The 18,844-nt window shown below is 35.7% G+C and overlaps 2 protein-coding genes across 5 annotated transcripts in view; one reads left to right on the top strand and one right to left on the bottom strand.

Annotated features, from left to right (window-relative positions):
- Positions 1–18,844, bottom strand: part of LOC136779437 (cardioacceleratory peptide receptor-like) — a 41,755-nt gene that overhangs the window by 13,412 nt on the left and 9,499 nt on the right. The window lies entirely within an intron of this gene.
- Positions 10,071–14,882, top strand: LOC136779438 (valacyclovir hydrolase-like). Of its 3 annotated transcripts, XR_010823593.1 has the most exons (6): positions 10,071–10,204; positions 10,298–10,388; positions 10,703–11,041; positions 11,227–11,482; positions 11,872–12,035; positions 12,203–14,882. XR_010823593.1 is itself a non-coding variant. In XM_066737030.1 (5 exons), the coding sequence occupies exons 1-5, from the start codon at positions 10,181–10,183 to the stop codon at positions 11,966–11,968; spliced, it is 786 nt and encodes a 261-aa protein (XP_066593127.1). In that variant the 5' UTR covers positions 10,071–10,180; the 3' UTR covers positions 11,969–12,108. The 3 variants fall into 3 exon arrangements, 2 of the variants coding, with proteins under 2 accessions (XP_066593127.1, XP_066593126.1); XM_066737030.1 differs by lacking the exon at positions 12,203–14,882 and having other exon boundaries at positions 10,724–11,041; positions 11,872–12,108; XM_066737029.1 differs by lacking the exon at positions 12,203–14,882 and having other exon boundaries at positions 11,872–12,108.

The following is an 18,844-nucleotide window of genomic DNA, read 5'->3' as shown; positions in this document are numbered from 1 at the left end:
AAGATGCTTGATGGCGAAAAAGGAAAAACTTTTTTGTGTGTCCAGCTCAGAGAACGAAAAGTTTTTTATATCAGTCAAATAAAACGTACTTCGACTGTCACAAAATTCTCTTTTTATTAAAATAACATTTGTTTGTTGAATACAAATAACAACGAGAATTTGTACATTAACTTATTTATTTTTCGAGGAAAATCTTTGATCGTTTGCCTAAGTTTTCCATCATTTTTTGTCTTTGATTCATTAAAATCTTACGAGGTTACACCTTACTTTCGATGTGTCTTGGTTCATTTACCTACTTAAACCAACCACTTTATTTTATTTAGTACAAATAATCTTTTAGCTTGCTTTACAGTGTAATCGCCTTATCTTTTTTATTCCGCTACTCGACCAACTCACTGCAATTACTTCGGATCCAAACCTCTTTATTAAAGCAACCATTTATTTTATTCCTTTGTGATTTACGTTCAACGAAACCTTATTCCAACTTTTTTAATTCCTCCACCAAATAAGTCAAAGTCGAAGAAATTATGGAAAAAACTCTACTTAAATAAATAAATAAATAAGGACAAGTACAATCAGTCGTGTTATAAAAAAAAATAACTGGTGAAAAATTATATCGTTCCATTTGTTAATTAAAATTTTAACTTTAGTCTGACACTAATATTAAACGAATTAAGGCATGAATTTCTTCTCCCATTAGTCATTTGTACACAGAGAGGGTATTGGATTTCGAAAAATTTAAACCACCAGCAGCACCGGACGATAATTTAGATCCAAGAGAGCAGAAAAAAACGAGTCTGCGTGCAATTATCTAAAACCGAGTGTAATTTCAGTGGCGCTCGGACTCTTTACGGAGAATTAAGTAGGTTAATATCGTCACCGCGACTCTTTTTCTCCATCACGTTACTGGACGGTTCTGCTTGTTTTTTACGATCCGTCAAATTGCAGCGAGCCATTAAACGATCGATTGCAGGTTGAAAAAGCTCGTCCATAAGAATGTCCAGCTATGAACTCCTTAAGCTGACCCACAAATCAATATTAAATTATTAAAACATCGTTCGATTCCATTTCTAACTTGCGATCATTTCATTCGAATCTAATCATCTTGTAACATTGTTGACTCGTGACTAAAATTATGGGTCAAGGCTGGACCAAGACTGGAGCATGACAGCCAAGCATATTGGCCTGATCATCGAGTCTCGCATTTCCTGCACGGGACTCACGATTAATTTGTCAGGATGATTTAGAAGGTCGGATTTCAAAATGACTTAAGGAGGTCATGCTATTTACATCTGGAAAGCTTTTTCTAAAAAAATGAAGGCATCGCATCGCTCGGTCTAAAATTTTTTAGAATTTATTCCACACACTGTTATATAAGGTCCTAATGATGAAAATGTTAAAAATTTGCTAAGGTTTCCCCAATTTAGACCGAGTCTCGTCCTTTCCCACAGAACCAAATTAAATAAAGTTTGATAAATTTCTAACTCAAAACCCATCAAACTCTTACGTGAAACCAACAACGCGATTCCCCTCGAAAGCCTTTATTCCCATTGCCAAAAATAGGAGCAGACGATAGAGACTTTTATTATAAATGTTTCTCATTTTTATTCGAACGTTAAAGCAGTATCGCGACTTTTATTACAATTTATAAGTCGCTGGGCGTTGCGCACTTGGTGGCAGCTGTCGAGGCATTTCGAATTCTGCGAGATTCCTCGCGTTATTTCGCTATTTGAAAATTCCCGCTGGCACTTGAACTTTACTTTAAAAAAGTAGCGGGCATCAATTTCACCCACGCAAAACGTGCACACTCGCTGCGCCAGTCTTCAGCCCGAAATTTCTCCAGTCAGTGTCTGTGGCTGACAGCTCCACCGATCACCCCATCCCTCTTCTAGTAACCAAAATCTAAACAATTTTTCTAAACCTAAAAAACTTCTTGAACGACGTGGACATTCCAGGCAAAAAGTTATCAGTCGATAATCTTCATAGTTCGGAGAGATATAAAAAATCTATGAGAAGATTAATTAGCGAAGTCTTGGCGAGAATCGCTGATAAAATAGTTGCACTCGAATTTTCCTCGTGCACTTTCGCAATAATAAACATAGCAGATGTGCATCGTATGCTCTTTGAATGTTTTGACCCGAGAAATTCTTCAATGAAAACCTCTGTATATATATATATATATTTTTTTTTTCAAACAGTTTTGAAAAATCCTGAGCGATGGAGTCGCTTGTCTACCAGTCGTAAAAAAAAAGGAATTCAAAAAGTTCGACACGTTGCTGCGATACTTCGAGCTGTTTCGTCGTTTTATTTTATTGGCGCGTGACAGGAGAGAAAAGGCAAGCATAAAAAAGGACTGTAACGTTTTACGAGTCGACCAATAGCCCAGGATAATCTCCACGCGAATTTTCCATGATGTTTCCTGGACGAATGATCCCACCGAGTCCCAACTCTATTGCTTCTAATAAATTTATTTTTTGGCTGCCTCCTGTATTATTTGTACCACGTTGTCCCTTTTACGAATCAGATTGGCAAATCCGAGCTGGAACGATCGTATACATGAAGAGAAGAGTCAGAGTTTGCTATGAAAGATTCGAAGATTTTATAGCATAGAAAACGAGTATTCTTTTAAGACTGACAATAAGTAATAGTTGGTCTGGTTGATGAATCAAACCATAAATTAAATGACGGACTGGTGGAGGTAAATAGAAACTCTACATATCAAAAGAAAATAGATAGATCATCGTGAAAATTCCAACGATGATTAAGTATGGAAGAAAAATATGTCTTATGACTACAGAAGTGATTAATATCATATATAAATATTACACCTTTGGCTCTGATAATGATAAATACTTTATCTAAAACCTGACTCGATTCTATGGACGAAGAACCATAAAAGTTGATTTGAAAATTGTTCAAAGCACATAGCTGAAAGTCAGAGAGAAAGTAATTCACTTGGAATACTCGAGGGTGCTAAAATCGAGGGGATGAAAATAAAGGTGAGGGATAAATATGGTATTGGCTATTTTGTTTATGCATGCGATTAATCGTTTTTGGCTGGGTGCAGAGGCCAAGCTTAACGAGGTTTGACGAAGCTTTTTCGTGAAGATGATAGAGGGATACAAAAACAAGAATATCTGAGTTACTTTGCTCGACTTGGGTCCTGGCCGAGGAGAGTGAAGTGAATGGAGAATGAGATAGGATGGCAGAGCCAGAGACAGAATGAGCTGTGAGGGAGTTTTAAGGGGGGATAGGGGAGGGGGGGGGGAGATGGATAGAGAGTGATGGTGCGAGGGTGAGACAAAGATGTATATATATTACTAGACGCAGACAGATAGATCAAGAGATGGATAAATAGGAGGTTAAGGGGGGACAGGAATTTGCGAGGAAGTTATTGGCATTTGGCAAAGGCTTTTACCAGTTTACGAGTGAGTGCGGAAGAGCCCAGTCACTGAAGTGCACGCCATCTCCGAGGTGTATATACGCGTAGCGTTACCTCCAGGCTTGCGAGGGCTGAAAAGGGGACGAAGAGTTGGAACGAGATGGAAACGAGCGAGTAAAAGAAAAAAATGTCCTCAGTCAGTATTATCTAACCGTCGTACATCAGCCAGTCGACCAGACTCTGAAACCTCCACCTTATACCCTTCTATTCTCTTCCGCCTCTTTGCAAAGAAAACTACAGAAACTTTATAGACCAACCACTATCTATCCACACAATTACGACCATCCTCCAAATCCAGGAATACTCTGCAAACAATATTTTTATTGGATGAGTAACTTGAAAATGTTTGTTGCAACGAAGAAAATATATTAAACCAATAAAATAATTGCGTTATTTTGTATCTTTATTATTTTCAGTCAAGAGGATACTCGAGGCTTCCAGTAAAATAATCAAGACATTCTTTGGTAATATTAAATAAAGAAGGAGGAAAATTATTTTTCTTTTTTTATATTTCCAATCGTTTAAGCTAATTAACGTAGCAAGGATTAAACGAGCTTGTTTCCTGTACTATTTAATTAAAACGAGATATTCGTAAGGAAAATAGACATAGGATGTTAAACGTTTGTTACACTGGAGTGAGGTCTCTGCAAACAAGCATAGTGAAGCACCTCGAATCGTGATTTCCTTCTAGTTTTAGTATATAGAAAATTTTTTAATAAAGATTTTGATCGATCAAGTTTAGGAAAAGTGTATAATACCAGACGTTGCGAAATTAAATTTTTTAGAGATTAATTTAATAATCTGTTCTTTGCTTCGATCATTGTGCAAACAGCTGATAGGAGCTTCGTTGGAGTATTGCTGGTTGATCCTAGGGAAATACGGGATGCAAGGATTACAAAAATCTGATGATGTACGAGGAAACGTCACGTGCTCTGCTGCACCTGAATTTCCATGTAATGCATGCAGTTCGCATATTGCATTTCATATTATCCGGGAAATTCGATGTAATCAGTATACATGGCAAACACACTACCTCAATTGTGTTACACAATTGCAATTTTCATGCTACATTAAAATTAATATTTTGTTCCCTATGCATTTCACAAATGTCGCTTTGGCAACATTTTCTCTATAGAAATTTTCCTTTTTTTTCTCTCTAAAATAAAAGAAAAGTCGAACAACAGTTAATTGGATGAAATATTATGGTATAATTCGTGGATGCTTAATTTACAATCTCCCTGTGGCTCTTGCTGAAAACTTTTGTAGTTAACCAGACGGTTCACCCACTTTTTACAAATTTTTCAGCAGGAACTCTTGGATCCAGTCCAAGCTGGCTTCTTTACGACGTGAGAGGTAAATATTTTCATCAATTGTAGATTTTTATCGCGGGGCAACTAGTAATTCTGAAAATAACACGAATGGCACACTGGGGTATTAAAAGTCTCCTTTCATCCAATTATCAAGTTATTGCTCCGATGGTAAATTTTCCTACAAGTTTTACGATCTTCTGTATATGTTTTATTCACATCCCTTTATCTCTCTTCTGTCGATTGGTCTCTTAATAATTAAAAAGAAAATGTATAGCGTGTTACATGTAGAAATATGATAAGATAAACTTTTGTTTAGTAGCAAACTTCAAGACTCGATTAAAAATATAATATTGAAATAGAATCTTTTTAAAGTTTCTGAGATCTGACAGTGGGATCAGTTATTAACAACTGATGATAGATTCAGTGTGATTTTGTCACAAGAATATGTATTAATTTTTTGTTGCAATAATGTCACTTTTTTCAGTCCTATACTCTATTCGAACCTCGTAGCAAATTGCACATTTGTACTTTGTCCATCGTATTTATTTTCTATTCCATTTCATATTCAGGAAATCTCTTTCGCGATACGATCGAACTTGAAATGTAACATTTTGTTAAAGTTATTCGGTAGCACGTAAATGTAAGTCTGTTTATGATAGCCGCGCAAAAACCACTCGAAGAACTTTTCCCTCCGATGCAATTTATAAATGCTGAAAATATTCCATGGAATTTTACCTTTGATATTAGATTTTATCAAGCGGCACTTTTGTTTTTATCGTGTGAGATTCTTCGTACAAGGATGAACACTGACACATATTTAACTATTCTTTTGTATAACAATTTCTGAAACACACGGGATGACATTTTCGCATACTCTGAAACAAAGCACACATAGAGCCACAAAGAAAATACGAGCACAAAATAATCTACGATATTTTATATCGTCACTTTTCCCCTCGTTACCAATTTTACAATTCTCTCCAATTATCCAGCTATCGAGACTGAGCTGTAAACTTATCGAAGCAATTGGTGAAATCCCTCGTAAAACAAATCATTCGTAAACACGTCGTATGTGCGATATCTAAAAGTTATCGAAAATGTATCGTTTATACGTCCTTATTTATTTCCCCAGCAGAAATTTAATTCGGTCGACGAAATAAACTTTATCATCGATGGCTCGAAAATTTTAGAGTCTGCTGATTAATGATTCAACGAATAAAAAGTAATATTATCTCTGGTTGGCTCTGCGACCATTTCCACGAATTTAAAGCGGAGTCGCAAAGTTAATCGCTTTGAAATTGGACGCGCGACTCCGAAATTTCGTAATACCCCCTTTTTGGGGCAGTTTTACGACTTAAGGATAATAATCGCTCGTATCGGGACGCTTTTTCTCCGAAGAAAGCAACGCAAACTGTCCGAAAAGATTAAGACTCTCGCTTGATTTATCTGCATGATCGAGCAAACTTTTCTTGCACAGTCTATCGCATTGTTGGAGCAAACTGATAATAATTGCAGTCCGATCTCTAATTTTTAGCTGCCTTTTCTATTTAACGATAACGAGATCCCAGGAGTCTAAAACATTCTCGAGAACCAATGAAGATTATCCTTTTTTTTTACTGCTCCCTATTATATAATTTTATTCGCTTATCACATGCATTATTGAAATAGATTAAAAATTAGGGATTTCATTGTTAATGAAATTAAAAGCTAATTATGCATACGATTTCACGATGCATTTCGTAGCCAAAACGCATTCACCTTATTTGGTCGAGTAATTTATTCACTGCACATGCATATACAGTGGCAAGATTCGCGATGCATTTTGTCAGGCAAGAAAAGTGCAGCAGAAAAATGCATATTATATTGCCATGCAGTCTCGCATTAAGGTCTCCTTTATTATTATTATATTTTTCAGTAGGATTTGATGCTTTAGATATCCGAATACTTCCACATGTTTGTGCGTCCACCTAAGAGTTCCCGAGAGTGTGTGTGTGTGCATCTACATTCGTGCATTAGCATAACTGCATGTGACATGCACTTAGTGCCAAAGCTGCTATTTTCCTTGTTTTGCTCGATCGTTGCGAACAAATTGAGCAGAACTTCACTCTAAATACTTAAATTGTCAAGTTTGATTGAAAATATCATGAATAATAATATAAGAATGATGATAAAATATTAAAAATCATAATTAATCTATCAAAAAATAACCTTGATTACTTTCAGAAACGAATAAAAATATTTTGTAAATTTATTTGATTTAATTGCAACTGCACTTTGGGTTCGTTCGAAAGAATGCAGAATTTTTCTTGTTTACAGGGATCGCTTTGAGATGTAAATACCGTGTGTGCATTAGCGAGTAAATTAAGGTATCCTTCCGAATGGGACGTTTCTTAAAGTGCAGTTGCATCTTTTATCCGAATTATGGGATGGTAATATCGGTTGCTCTTTGAGAGGGGGTGCAGGAGGGGCGGGGGGGGGGGGGGGTGAAATAAGAAAAAGTAGGGAAAAGAGGAGGAGTGAAGAAAAGAAGGACGGTTTAGAGTGCAGATGCACGTGTCGCTAAAGCATTCGGCACTAAAGTCACATACAGGATGTCCTCCGAGGTTTCGACCAGTTGTTTCGTATGCGCGAAACAAGTGCAATAAGATAGACAGTAAAATAACGGTGCGCATTGAAATGGTCTCCCTCTGCAGAAGTAGCGGTATTAGCTAAATTCCCAGCACGTAATTCCTCTCAATATCGAATTAGCCTCCATGAGAAAAATCAATCCCTTTTACAATTTTACTCTCTATTTAAAAAAAGAGAGAAATAAGCAAACACCCATTTTTTGTTAAATAATTGAGTTATTCCCACGAGTTTCATTAATTAAATAAAACTTCCCCTATGGTACAATCGCTAATTAATCGTTGGACGGGCACGAGTGAGAGATTTTATTTTCCACTTCCGGTGGTCGTAAATCTCCAACTTTTTGGCGAGGAAAGCTTCGCGAGATTGATTTACAGGCTACTTCATTTCTGGGAGAGTCGAGTTTCGATTAGCAGCGGATAATTCTGTTGGCTCGGGTCGGTAATTTGCACATTCTTGTCGCGATATGGGAGGGGGAAAAATGAAACGAGAGGAAGCCACGGGGCGAACGTTTCGAGAAGATTGAGATGAAAAGTCGGCCCATCCGGCGAGTCTCCGAGGGTTCTTCTCGATAAAAATGACCGTGCGAATGATGCCGTTACATAAAGTTTGACGGTGTAAAAGTCCGAGCCACGACTACAAAAGATTTATGACTTCGTCGCTTCATTTTTCCAGTCTAAAGAATTTTATCGCCAGCCACAAATTTATTTTCAAAGGGTGGTCCATCGATAAACAATTTTATTCCATCGTGTCGCGCGCTATAATCGATTAAAAATCAAGGAGAGCCAACGAAATTCTATATATTTTAACAAAGCTATTTTTCAAGATACATTTATTTAAAAAATGTAGTGCTTTGGTTTTGCAGGTGGTCGATTGTATATACGGTGAGCGAGGAAACATTTAGCGTGACGAGTAAAAAATTTGGATATTATTCGCGGTTCATCGAGTGCTCGGAGCTTTTTACAGGAGCTTTTCTTGGATGGAATGAAATTAGATGCTTGGGATGTGGGTGGCAGTTCGAGCTTTTTCCCCCCGGAGAGAATGCGAAATCTCACTACGTCACTAGCAATTTGAGGCAAACAGTCGCAACTCTGCTGGAATATGCGAAAACCTCGCAATACACGAAAGCTTTCAGCGAGAGAGAATAGAAAGGGTGTTGGGGGTATGGTTGAGGGGAGGAGGAGAAAAAAGGAAATCGTAAAGATTCTTTTCCCGCTTCCACGCAACGATGGTATTAAAAAAACATTCCGCTTGGTTAAATTTACAGCAAACGTTTCAATATTTAATTAAGAAAAAACTTTGTTTTTTGCAAAATTATGTTTTTAACCTCAATCACGATACTTGTTTTTCTGTTTTAGCAAAAGTGCAAGGCCAAGACTGATTCAGTGCTTCTCTAATTTCGACCTAGCAGCAGGTTATCTTGATTTAACCTGAGATTCGTGATTTCTGAGACCAGCATTATTTTCATTATACACTTAAAAGGCAGATGGCTTATTTGCCAACATTTCGTTATTGAGTCACTCTTTGGTCCATGATGAAGCAAACTGGAATGTTTATGAAACGTTGGCAACATAAATATTCATAGACGTAAGTATATATATATATATATATATATCTTACTTATAGTTTTTCTTTCCTAAGATTTGCATCAATTACCAAACAATATTTATCAAGAGCACGACTTCAGATACATTCAATAAGAAAGACAGTGCAGAAGATGAGACTTTACAGAATTAATTATAAACTTATCATATCTGTGTGTTGAAATTATTCTCAGAATTCAAAGAGTCTATTGTAATGCATAGGAAAATAGGTTAGTGGTTAAAGTTGAAATAAGTGACTTAAGAGGAGCTGAGGGTAAGGATTAAAGGACATTTGTCAGTAACAACACCCTGAAGTTTCTACAATATATATACACAATTTATATATTAGGAAGCAGCTAGGATTTGTGGCGAGGATCAGCCACCTCGCAGAGAGGAATCTAAAATCCGAGTACATTATCCTCTAAAGCCATTCGAGGGAAGACCTGCAGCTTGTTCGAATAAGCGCGTTAGTGGTTTGTACGTGTGCCCTTGATGCGAGCTTATCTCAATGGTTTTCCTCGTTTGCAAAGTGATAAAGTTTAAGTGTCGAGACTTTGCAGCTCCACGTAAATTATGCTGCTATTGTCACTTATACTCTAATATCCTTCTACACTTACTCACATATCTCACCGTACCTATTTCTATTGACCCATTGCAATTTTTAACAGTCCATTACTTTAAACCATTCGCTCGATTTATAAAAATAACGCTATTAGGCATTATACTCGCTATTTAGCAATTTTCCTTAACATCATTTTTAAGGTGTATAATACTTTGGATCTTTCGGTAAATTTTTTTTTAATTTACTCGAAAGGTTTTGTCGAAAAGGGATTATGGGATGAAAAAGATATTAAATGATTGATTTTTCAAGTTATTTTGAGAAATATTTATATTTTAGTGTATTCTTTCTGTAGAGACATCAGATAGGATAGGACAATGGATATTTATAGCATGAATTATTATTCTGGATTAAATATATGAATAAATGTAGAGGTTATGAGGTTGTGTTTAATAGATAAAGAAGTTATTATTTTTATCACGTATGTCCTATAATCTAAATTACCTGGCTAGCCTTACAAGCAGTTGCTATCCTTACGAATATCGCGCGAAACTACTGTAGAATCAAGTTTTGTCTGCACACAATCAACTCTTCCTTAAAACAAAGCAGTTTTCTTTTATCAAAATCCGTTTACTTTTTTACTCTAGCAGAAATTTTCATTATGAATCCAGCATCAAAAATTCAGGTTGGTCACAAATTTAAATCCTAATGTGCATGTATCATTTGAATTATTTATTTTTCTCTTTTTATTATCTCAACGTTTTCCACAAAACTACAGGAGGGAACGGTAGATATTGATGATTTAAATATTCATTATATAAAAACTGGTTCTGGCGAGCACATCGTGTTATTCATGCCAAGTGTGTTAGGTAATTATTAAATAATCACCATTTATATCAATATTTCCAGCGATAAATTTCTTTAAATCTACCTTTTTATCTTTTATCACTTCCCCTGTTTCCTATGCTCTAACGATATAGGCCACGAGACTCGATTGATAAGAATCGGACGTTGATAAAAAATTAATCAAAGCAAATATATAATATACTAATATTTTCTTTAACAACAATATATACTATATTTTACTGATATATACATAAAACCATGATAATGATAAATAACAGAAATAAATGAAATAACTTTAAGTAGAAAATTGACAATTGAACAGGGTTAATAAAATTAGAATTAAACGTGGGGATGTTAGAGTCCTGCGAGCACTTTGTATTCCAGTTGGAGCTGCTCGATGATAAGAAATACACGTTGATATCGTGGGACGCGCCAGGATACGGAAAGTCCAGGCCTCCAGACCGAACTTTTCCGGATAACTATTTGGAACGCGACGCCTGTTGGGCTTACAGGATGATGAAAGCACTTGGCTACGAGAAGTTTTCTCTGGTTGGTATCTGTGACGGTGCCACAACTGGGCTTTTATTAGCAGCCAGGTATCCAGAAACAATCCGCAAGCTCGTATTGATAGATTCGAGGGTGTTTATGGAACAAAAACATCTGGACAGGGCTGAAGGTACACCTTAAGAAAAAAGAAAAAACAAAAAAAAATCACTCATGGATTCGGTGTAAATCTGAAGTGAATTATCAGTGATAAGGAATAAAAATTTGACAGTGTTTTTTTTTTACAGCTAACAATAATAATATGGAAGAATGTTTTATAGGTTTGATTTAAGAGTGACTGATTTCCTTTTATTCCAGCTGTAAGAGACGTTGATAAATGGTCGGAGGAACGTAAACGTCGAACACTACCCATTTACGGAAAAGACTACTCGCAAAAGGTTTGGTCGGAGTGCGTTGATACCATGAAGAGAACGTTCATAACGCGACAGGGTGATATTTGCAAAGACTCGTTGGCCAAGATCAAGTGTCCAACGCTTATAATTTACGAATCCGGATTCTGCGTTGAGGACATGGACCAGCAGTCGTATATAAAGCAACATATAGAAAATTCTCAGTTAGTTTTATATATATATATATATATATATCCCTTTTTCTTCTTTTGACAAATTTGCACGAGTTTTGTGTGCAAATAATTTAAAGCAGAAAATTGCAAATTTTTAACTAAGGTAATTTAATCAATTTCCCAGTTTTTCAACTCGTCATACTTTTTACTCGTGCATTTTTAAACTCGCAAATTCCCAAAAACCACTCGTTTTTTACGACTGGTAAGTTGGATTTTTGTGCAGTTTGAAATTACATTACGTCACGCTGTGTTATTATCTTTCCCTCTTTACCCTGTGTAACGATATATGTCACGTGATCGCGGAGTGCTCAAGGATACGTTGATTAAGTCAAGCCAGAATTCTGGTTAAAGCGAATCACTCACGGAAGTGGTTGCTTTAGGTTGCAGGTCGTGGAAAGCCAGGCTTTTGATATTCATCTGAAGCATTACAAGGAGCTCAACGAGATTCTCTCTGAATTCCTTTCGGGGAACTCGTGAATCTGACGAACGAATTGCGACGAGCCTCGAGGATCCCCAAATTTTCCTGCAATATTTATCCACGAGAGTAACAAAATATTTTATCACTGTTTAACAATTAGGAATTTTTTAATTTAATAAATTCCATAAATTCCACATGATATATCGTATATTTTTAAACGTTTTTACATATTTCAAATAAATGCTATGCGAGCCACACAAGCTGGAGTATAAGTTCTTGCGATGTTTTTCCAGGATTCAGCGAGAAAACATTGTAATGTTATGCCGATGCGATTTGGATTCATCCCCGGCAAAAACCGTGTCGGGACATTAAACGTGAAAGTGTCGTGGAAAACCAGCTGAGAAAAAGTGACGATCGATGCTTTGAGATTTTTCTAGACTGGCGATAAATTGCAAAGGGAATTCCGCGCAGCCTGTTGCTTAGGACACTGAAAGCTGCATCATTAAATTTTATTGTGCAAAAAGACTTTCGATAGCCGCAATCCCACATTTGCCAGTAGCTCGAAACGCGTTATAAATGTTAATTCCCAATTGACTTTTCTTGCCATTTTCTAAATCACTGAAATTGCAGTGGAAGAGGTTTTATTGGAAATGGCATAAGCTCATCTGCACAAGTGATTTAGTTTCTCGCCAAAAGGAATCTGAAAGAATACCATGGAAAATATCAAACTATAAACACTCAAATAAAACGTAAAAATTTAGTCATAAAGAATATATAACGTTTCATCAAGCTCGTGTTATATCATCTTTAATTACGAGCGAGCCAAGTCGTACGTCGAAATTGATATTATTACAGGATGAGAAAAAGGAATGCGTTAAAAAATGAAAAATAATATTTCAATAAATTAAAAAATTGTAGAAGCTCGCATAGGTACTGCGAAATAGAGTGATTTCATTCGAAATTGGATAGACGTGAAAGTATATATAGACGCGCGTAACTATTTGAGGCAAGTTTTTAATTATATTTTTCTTTATTCGATGGAAATACGAGTGGTTGGTGAGCTTGCAAGCTCCCACAGGGATTTGTCTCGCGTAGTTCTACACGAGTCTCCATGGCCATTTAATATAAATATAATGCCTGTGTGAGTAGGAGCATTTTATTAAATCGATATAGTAATGCAGTTCACAGATTTTATGAAAAAAAAGCTCGTCGTAGAATTTGTTTAAGAGGGTAAGGATCATAATATCCGGAATGTTACGACTTGGATGCCGCGAAATTGACTCAAGAGGACAAATTGGATTAGACTTTCCCTCCTCCTCTCTCTCTCTCTCTCTCTTTCCCTCTCCCTCTCCCCTTTAATCATGTCTATCTTCTTGACGCTCGTACACTTTTTTTTCCAGCCACTCAATCTACCTACACTGTACGTATACCACGTGTTTCAGATTTCTACCCCGGAAATTATCGTAAGATTCACGGACGCTCGCTGTTTCTGACTCGGTGAAATACACAAACTAATAATCAGACGCGAAATACTTGCAAAATATTCTAGCGAACGTTCTATTTTTAGCTGAATTTTATGAAACTTTCTTTAACCACTTATCTAACAGGATGATAAATATTTGAAGCAAATATTAGACCCCACTCTTTGAAGTATTACAATTTTTATCGACAAAATGAACGAGATTTTATATAATTTTTATTTATTAAATTTCTCCACTCTGTTATGCTACAGATTTAAATTACATTTTATTCCACGTAGCTCATTTTCTAATCGTCAGAATCTTTTTGGGAGACTAATGTAATCTTGACTCGTTGAATTAATGGATCCTTTATGTATTTTCCGTTTATCATGCTAATCTAATATTTCCTTTCGTGTGCTTCCACTTGTCTTTCTCTTTGCCTCCCCCTTTTCTCTTGTTATTACGTGGTAGTCATTTCTCAGTGAAATTAGTTGGTTTATTCTCAAACGAATAAGAACCAATTTTACTATGTATAAGATTTGATAGTTATCTCGACGCGTAAGGTAGTTTTATTTTTCAGGGAGAGACACAAGGAACACCCTCGTTCTTTTCCCCCTGAATTTGAAGTTAATGAAGAATCGACTAGAAAATATTCAGATTGTATAATAAATTAGGATTATCCTATTTCCTTTTTTATCCTGTCATCAATTTATTTTCCTTCGTATCTCCAACGAGTATCTGATTTCCATCTCTGCTTCAATCTATTTATACCTATCTTTATCTATCTGCTGGGACGAAATTTTCCAACGCAGTGGTTTCTTCTCCTTTTCCTCAACTCTTTTCTCTTCTTTTTCATATAAAAATGTACAGGATATTCATTAATTTATAAAACTCTGTGCACGAGAAAATTTAACAAGTATAATCGTAAGGAGGCGAAAGTTAAATTGAAATATTACAAACACTGCTCAAATGTATAACATTCGGAGAGAAGAAAGTAGGATTATCATAAAATTGATCAATTTTCCCAGAAAACTTGAATTTCGTCGTAATGATTTTTCGTCAGTTTTTTGTCGATCCACGTTGATTTGATTTGCAAATCTCGCTCAATTTCCTCTCACAATTTTCATTTGTTTTGACTTCTTCACCGCATACTGCGTTAGGAAATTTTTGTGCATGCGTAGTATAAAAATGAGACATAAATTCGTCCGAATAGATAATACTCGAGTGGCGTATTTCACTGACAGGAAACGGAGTGATAAATTTCTCACGATAAATAAGTCTTTTTCGTTGTGCGTAAGAAGTAGCATACTCGAGTGTCCCTCGATATATTAAATTCGTTTAAAGTTCTTTGGGAGCTTGACACTTCACAATCATAATTGTAAATAATTATTAATTATTACTACAATAATAGCTCATTGTCTCGATGAAAGTTAATTATTAAAATTTTGAAATATTTTCATCTATTAGTTTTATTCGTGTTATTTGTTTAAACTATTTACCTTATTTTGCACTGTACTCCTGTAATAACATTAATATAAATACAAGCTTTACTGAAAGATTTGGTTTGTTTCAATGAACATAAATACATCTCATAAATAGGTCATACATTATACCTTTACATTTACAGTTCTACCTCGGTGTGGAGATCAACCGTATTACTTGAATCAAAAGCAGCTCTGCCACATAAATCTCATGTCATCCCACTGAAATTACACGTCCCGCTATTTCCTTGCAAATATGCAATATACGACACGACAAAGCTGCATAGCGACGACACATTAGACCCAATTATCGACCACCCAAGAAGAAATTAATAATAATAAGTAACAGAAATAAATTTATACATTTGTACGAGGATGAAGTTACAAAGCTTCGATACAATGTATAATTAAAAATACATCGATCCTATTATACCTATGTATACAGATCGATTAAAGAGAAAAAGAAAAATCGAATGGAAAAACAGCCACGTGCATAACACACATAAAAATCACCACGCGGTTTGCAGTTATTTTCAGAGTATATTCTCTCTTCCCTAGCGAGATTTCGCCAATATCCAAAAATACCTCGTAAAAGTAAGAGAAAAAAGTAGTGGTGCGATAGTTCAATCGCTCCGATGTATATTCTCCCTGCAAGATATTTATTTCAATCTTTTAGAAAAACCTTATATCCTCGCCATATTGGATTATTTGGCTGTGCGGTTCCTTGCTCTGTATCCACTCTCCATACTTTATTTGCTCCCAAGTCCACTCGATCACTCAAATTGATTAATCCGTCTTATTATTTATATCCGTGCAGCTTCGCGATTTGCGTTCTCTTTTAGCTGCCTTCCTTTCTCAAACCCTAAACCCTCTCACCCCTTCAGTATTTATTTATAAAAATGAATAATTTGCGTCGAGATACGAGAGGCTCGAAATATTTCGTTGGTTGCACTATACACCGTTTAATCTGTGCGTGTAATGCAGCAGCGAGATAAGGAATTCGAACGATAAATTTGCGAGCAATCTATGTAATCGTCGAGCTTGATAAATTTCTAAGGGGGAGGTATATGCGAAAAAGAGAAATAATTAGCGAATACTGGTGGAATGTTTAGTCTACCTTAGCTAATTTTATAACGTGCCAGTGGCTATGTTACAATTATACTTGAAAATTTCTCAAATTTCTGCAATTTCATTCCAAAATAAACAGGGAGTGGGTATGTGGACCAGTCTCAAAATTAAATACCAATGATTAAAGAAAAACGCATCACTAATTAAGCAAACGAGTTCAGTATTAAAAGATCCGTCACTAAAAGCGAAAATTCATCAATTAAAGTCCACACGGTTCGATAAATATTCTCTCAAAAGCCTCCAACGATTCGTAACTTTTCAGAGCAAACTTTCCAATGATTAATCATTATAATAGAGCGAGTCAAATTTATTGTTTAACCGAAGTATTGAAAAGACGAATGGGATTCGCCCACGGAAAGGGAAAATTTCCCAGCTTTGTTCACGCATTTTCGATCGTCGATCGTTCACGATGAATTGATTTTCGTCCTTCTCCAGGATCCGCCGGAGTCCAATTGGTATCCCGAGGGACGTTTGCTGGATTAATCAGTGAGTTGAAAAAAATTATGTTTCCTTCGGGACGAAAATTTGCCACTGCAACCGCGACAGCTTCGGAGGTATAATTAACCCACGACGCGAAGGTCTCGACAAGATTTATCAAGCCACCAGCCAAATTTATCAAGCGCAGCACGCGTGAAAGTTGGAAATCCCGGAAATTTATCGCGCATACCGAACGAAAAAAACCCACAACGATTGACCGACGACTTAGTTCATTAGTTTTCTCATCTCCTCGAAGAACCCTCTCCTTTATTTTTCCTGTTTTTTTTTTTTTAATTGCTGGAATTTATCGCGACTAATGGGCAGAAAGTACGAGGGCTGATATGTTTTCCAGTCCACGTTGTAGTTTATTGCAATAATGGAATAAATTGTGCTTGATGGCTTCGGAAATAAAGAGATTTAGGTAATTGATTTTTCATTCCATTTTACGACACGTGTGTAGTTTTTTCTTGGACGATTCGTAGCTTTCGACGAGTTCTTCTTCCTGTTGAAAGGAGATATGGGTAATCTGTTGATAGACGAGTCTCCCGTAAATATCGTGGAGAGGTCTGGACGAAGTGGAGGAAAGAGTCGAAAGTTGAGGGGATCGAAGCTGCCTCGTCATCTAGTCATGGAGAGTATTGGAGAGTGCGATATTCATTTGGCAATATCTGAAGAAATCGCATGATCCCCAATAAACTCAGCTTTCTGGGGGTTCCCACAAAAATTCACCAGAATGAAACTCCTATAGCTGTCTCTGATACACTTTTTTTCATCCTCTGAAAGAAATTACATTTATGTCACTCAAAATTTATCACTTCTTCTGAAAAATCGATTGGATACTGGTAAACTAGTTAAATAATCTTTTCTAACCTAGGATTGCAAAGTGTTTGGAAAGAAAAGTTATTTTTAAATAATTAAATTATTTAATATTTATTATCATTGAAAAATAGTTCAGTTAAAAAATATGTAATTAAACAATCGAGATGACTTGCTTTTGATTGTTAAGCTTACTTTTACAGAAGCTTTTGACATTAAACAATACATACAGCTATAACAATAGCTGTATAGAAAATTATATATATATAAATATAAAGGTATAGGTGAAATCAGAATGATTACGCATCGCGAGATTTACAATATGAGTTATTGCAACCGTTTACGAAGCCATTAATGTAACACGTTATTTTCTCATTTAGCAAAAGCATTCTGCAAAATAATGTGTCTGTGCAAGAAGAGACACGAGAGATTACTGTAAATTCACACGTTGCCACATTGACCACTTGTACTCTATAATTTCTGGCCTGTCAGACTAAATATCTAATGGAATTTGACTATTTCACCCAAGCGAGATCATTTGGATTCGTGAAATGATGTGCCAATGCCAAAGGAAAAGCCATGAACATGCCAAATCACTTTAGTTACTCTATAACTTACAAATTTTCCTATATAAAATATCGTAAGCTTACTGGATGAAATTTAATTAAATTATTAATGTTAAAAATGTATCAACGTTCAAAAGTCCATTGTAATTATATAATTCTATAAATAAAATACCTTGTATTATTATTGTATAAATATCAAAGCTATATATGCTAAACCACAAATAGGTGGTAAATATTGAAAAATGGGTTAAGCTCTTTAGCTATTATGAAACTTAAAGCGAGCTAAACGCGAGTGAATTGTTTTATTACATGCGATGCGATGGTTTGAACTTAAGTCGATGTTTCTCCGGAATAATATTGTTGTGCATGAACAATATGATTAGCAAACGATCAACAATATGTCCCAAAAGTTATTTTAATTAATAAAGTTTGCCTGGAGGCGAAAGCTCCTAACTGTGTTAAACGAAATCGTCTTTATCATCAACGTATGCTGATGTTACCTACGTGTAAATTTGCAGCTTTGATAAACAATTTACACTGAAACTATGTAAATTTACTCCTTTAGTCTTATAACTTAATTTATCGATGAATTCCTCCTACATTATCCCTAATTAAAGCTTTACCCATTAAGTTATGTTTCGCTTGTAAAAAGTGCTTTATCAAAATGATGAAATTATCTTGATACTGTACACTATACACGCATTCTATCCATCACTGATAAACAGTCTCATATGCTAAAACTTTGTAAATTTATTACTCTACACGTTATAATTAAATTTATCTGAAAATAGAAGAGGTCTAGTTCGTTTTTGGTTTTTCTCTTTAAAAATACAAATTATTTTTATGTAACAATTAGCCACTTGGAGTATTTTACGATGTAAAAATTCGCCTCTCGTCCCTCGCCAGCTTAATTTTGTCCGATTGGCTGGTTTCAGCTTGTCAGCCCGTAGACTCGTTTCTCGACTAATTTTCACCAGTCTCCTGATGAACCGACCTGCGTAAAATTC

Source organism: Prorops nasuta, unplaced genomic scaffold (assembly GCF_024137725.1).
Source record: "Prorops nasuta isolate Cenicafe-Biocafe unplaced genomic scaffold, Cenicafe_Pnas_1.2 PNAS00017, whole genome shotgun sequence".
Classification (NCBI taxonomy): Eukaryota; Metazoa; Arthropoda; class Insecta; order Hymenoptera; family Bethylidae; genus Prorops; species Prorops nasuta.
The sequence above is the reverse complement of the archived record's forward strand: the minus strand, read 5'-3'. Positions and strand labels throughout refer to the sequence as shown.

What these genes read in the sequence shown, in the direction of transcription:
- LOC136779438 (XM_066737029.1), top strand. Translation starts at nt 10,181, where the DNA reads ATGAATCCAGCATCAAAAATTCAG. An exon ending in ATCCAGCATCAAAAATTCAG is followed by an intron (nt 10,205 to 10,297) that starts GTTGGTCACAAA and finishes ACAAAACTACAG; the next exon opens with GAGGGAACGGTAGATATTGA. An exon ending in ATTCATGCCAAGTGTGTTAG is followed by an intron (nt 10,389 to 10,702) that starts GTAATTATTAAA and finishes TAATAAAATTAG; the next exon opens with AATTAAACGTGGGGATGTTA.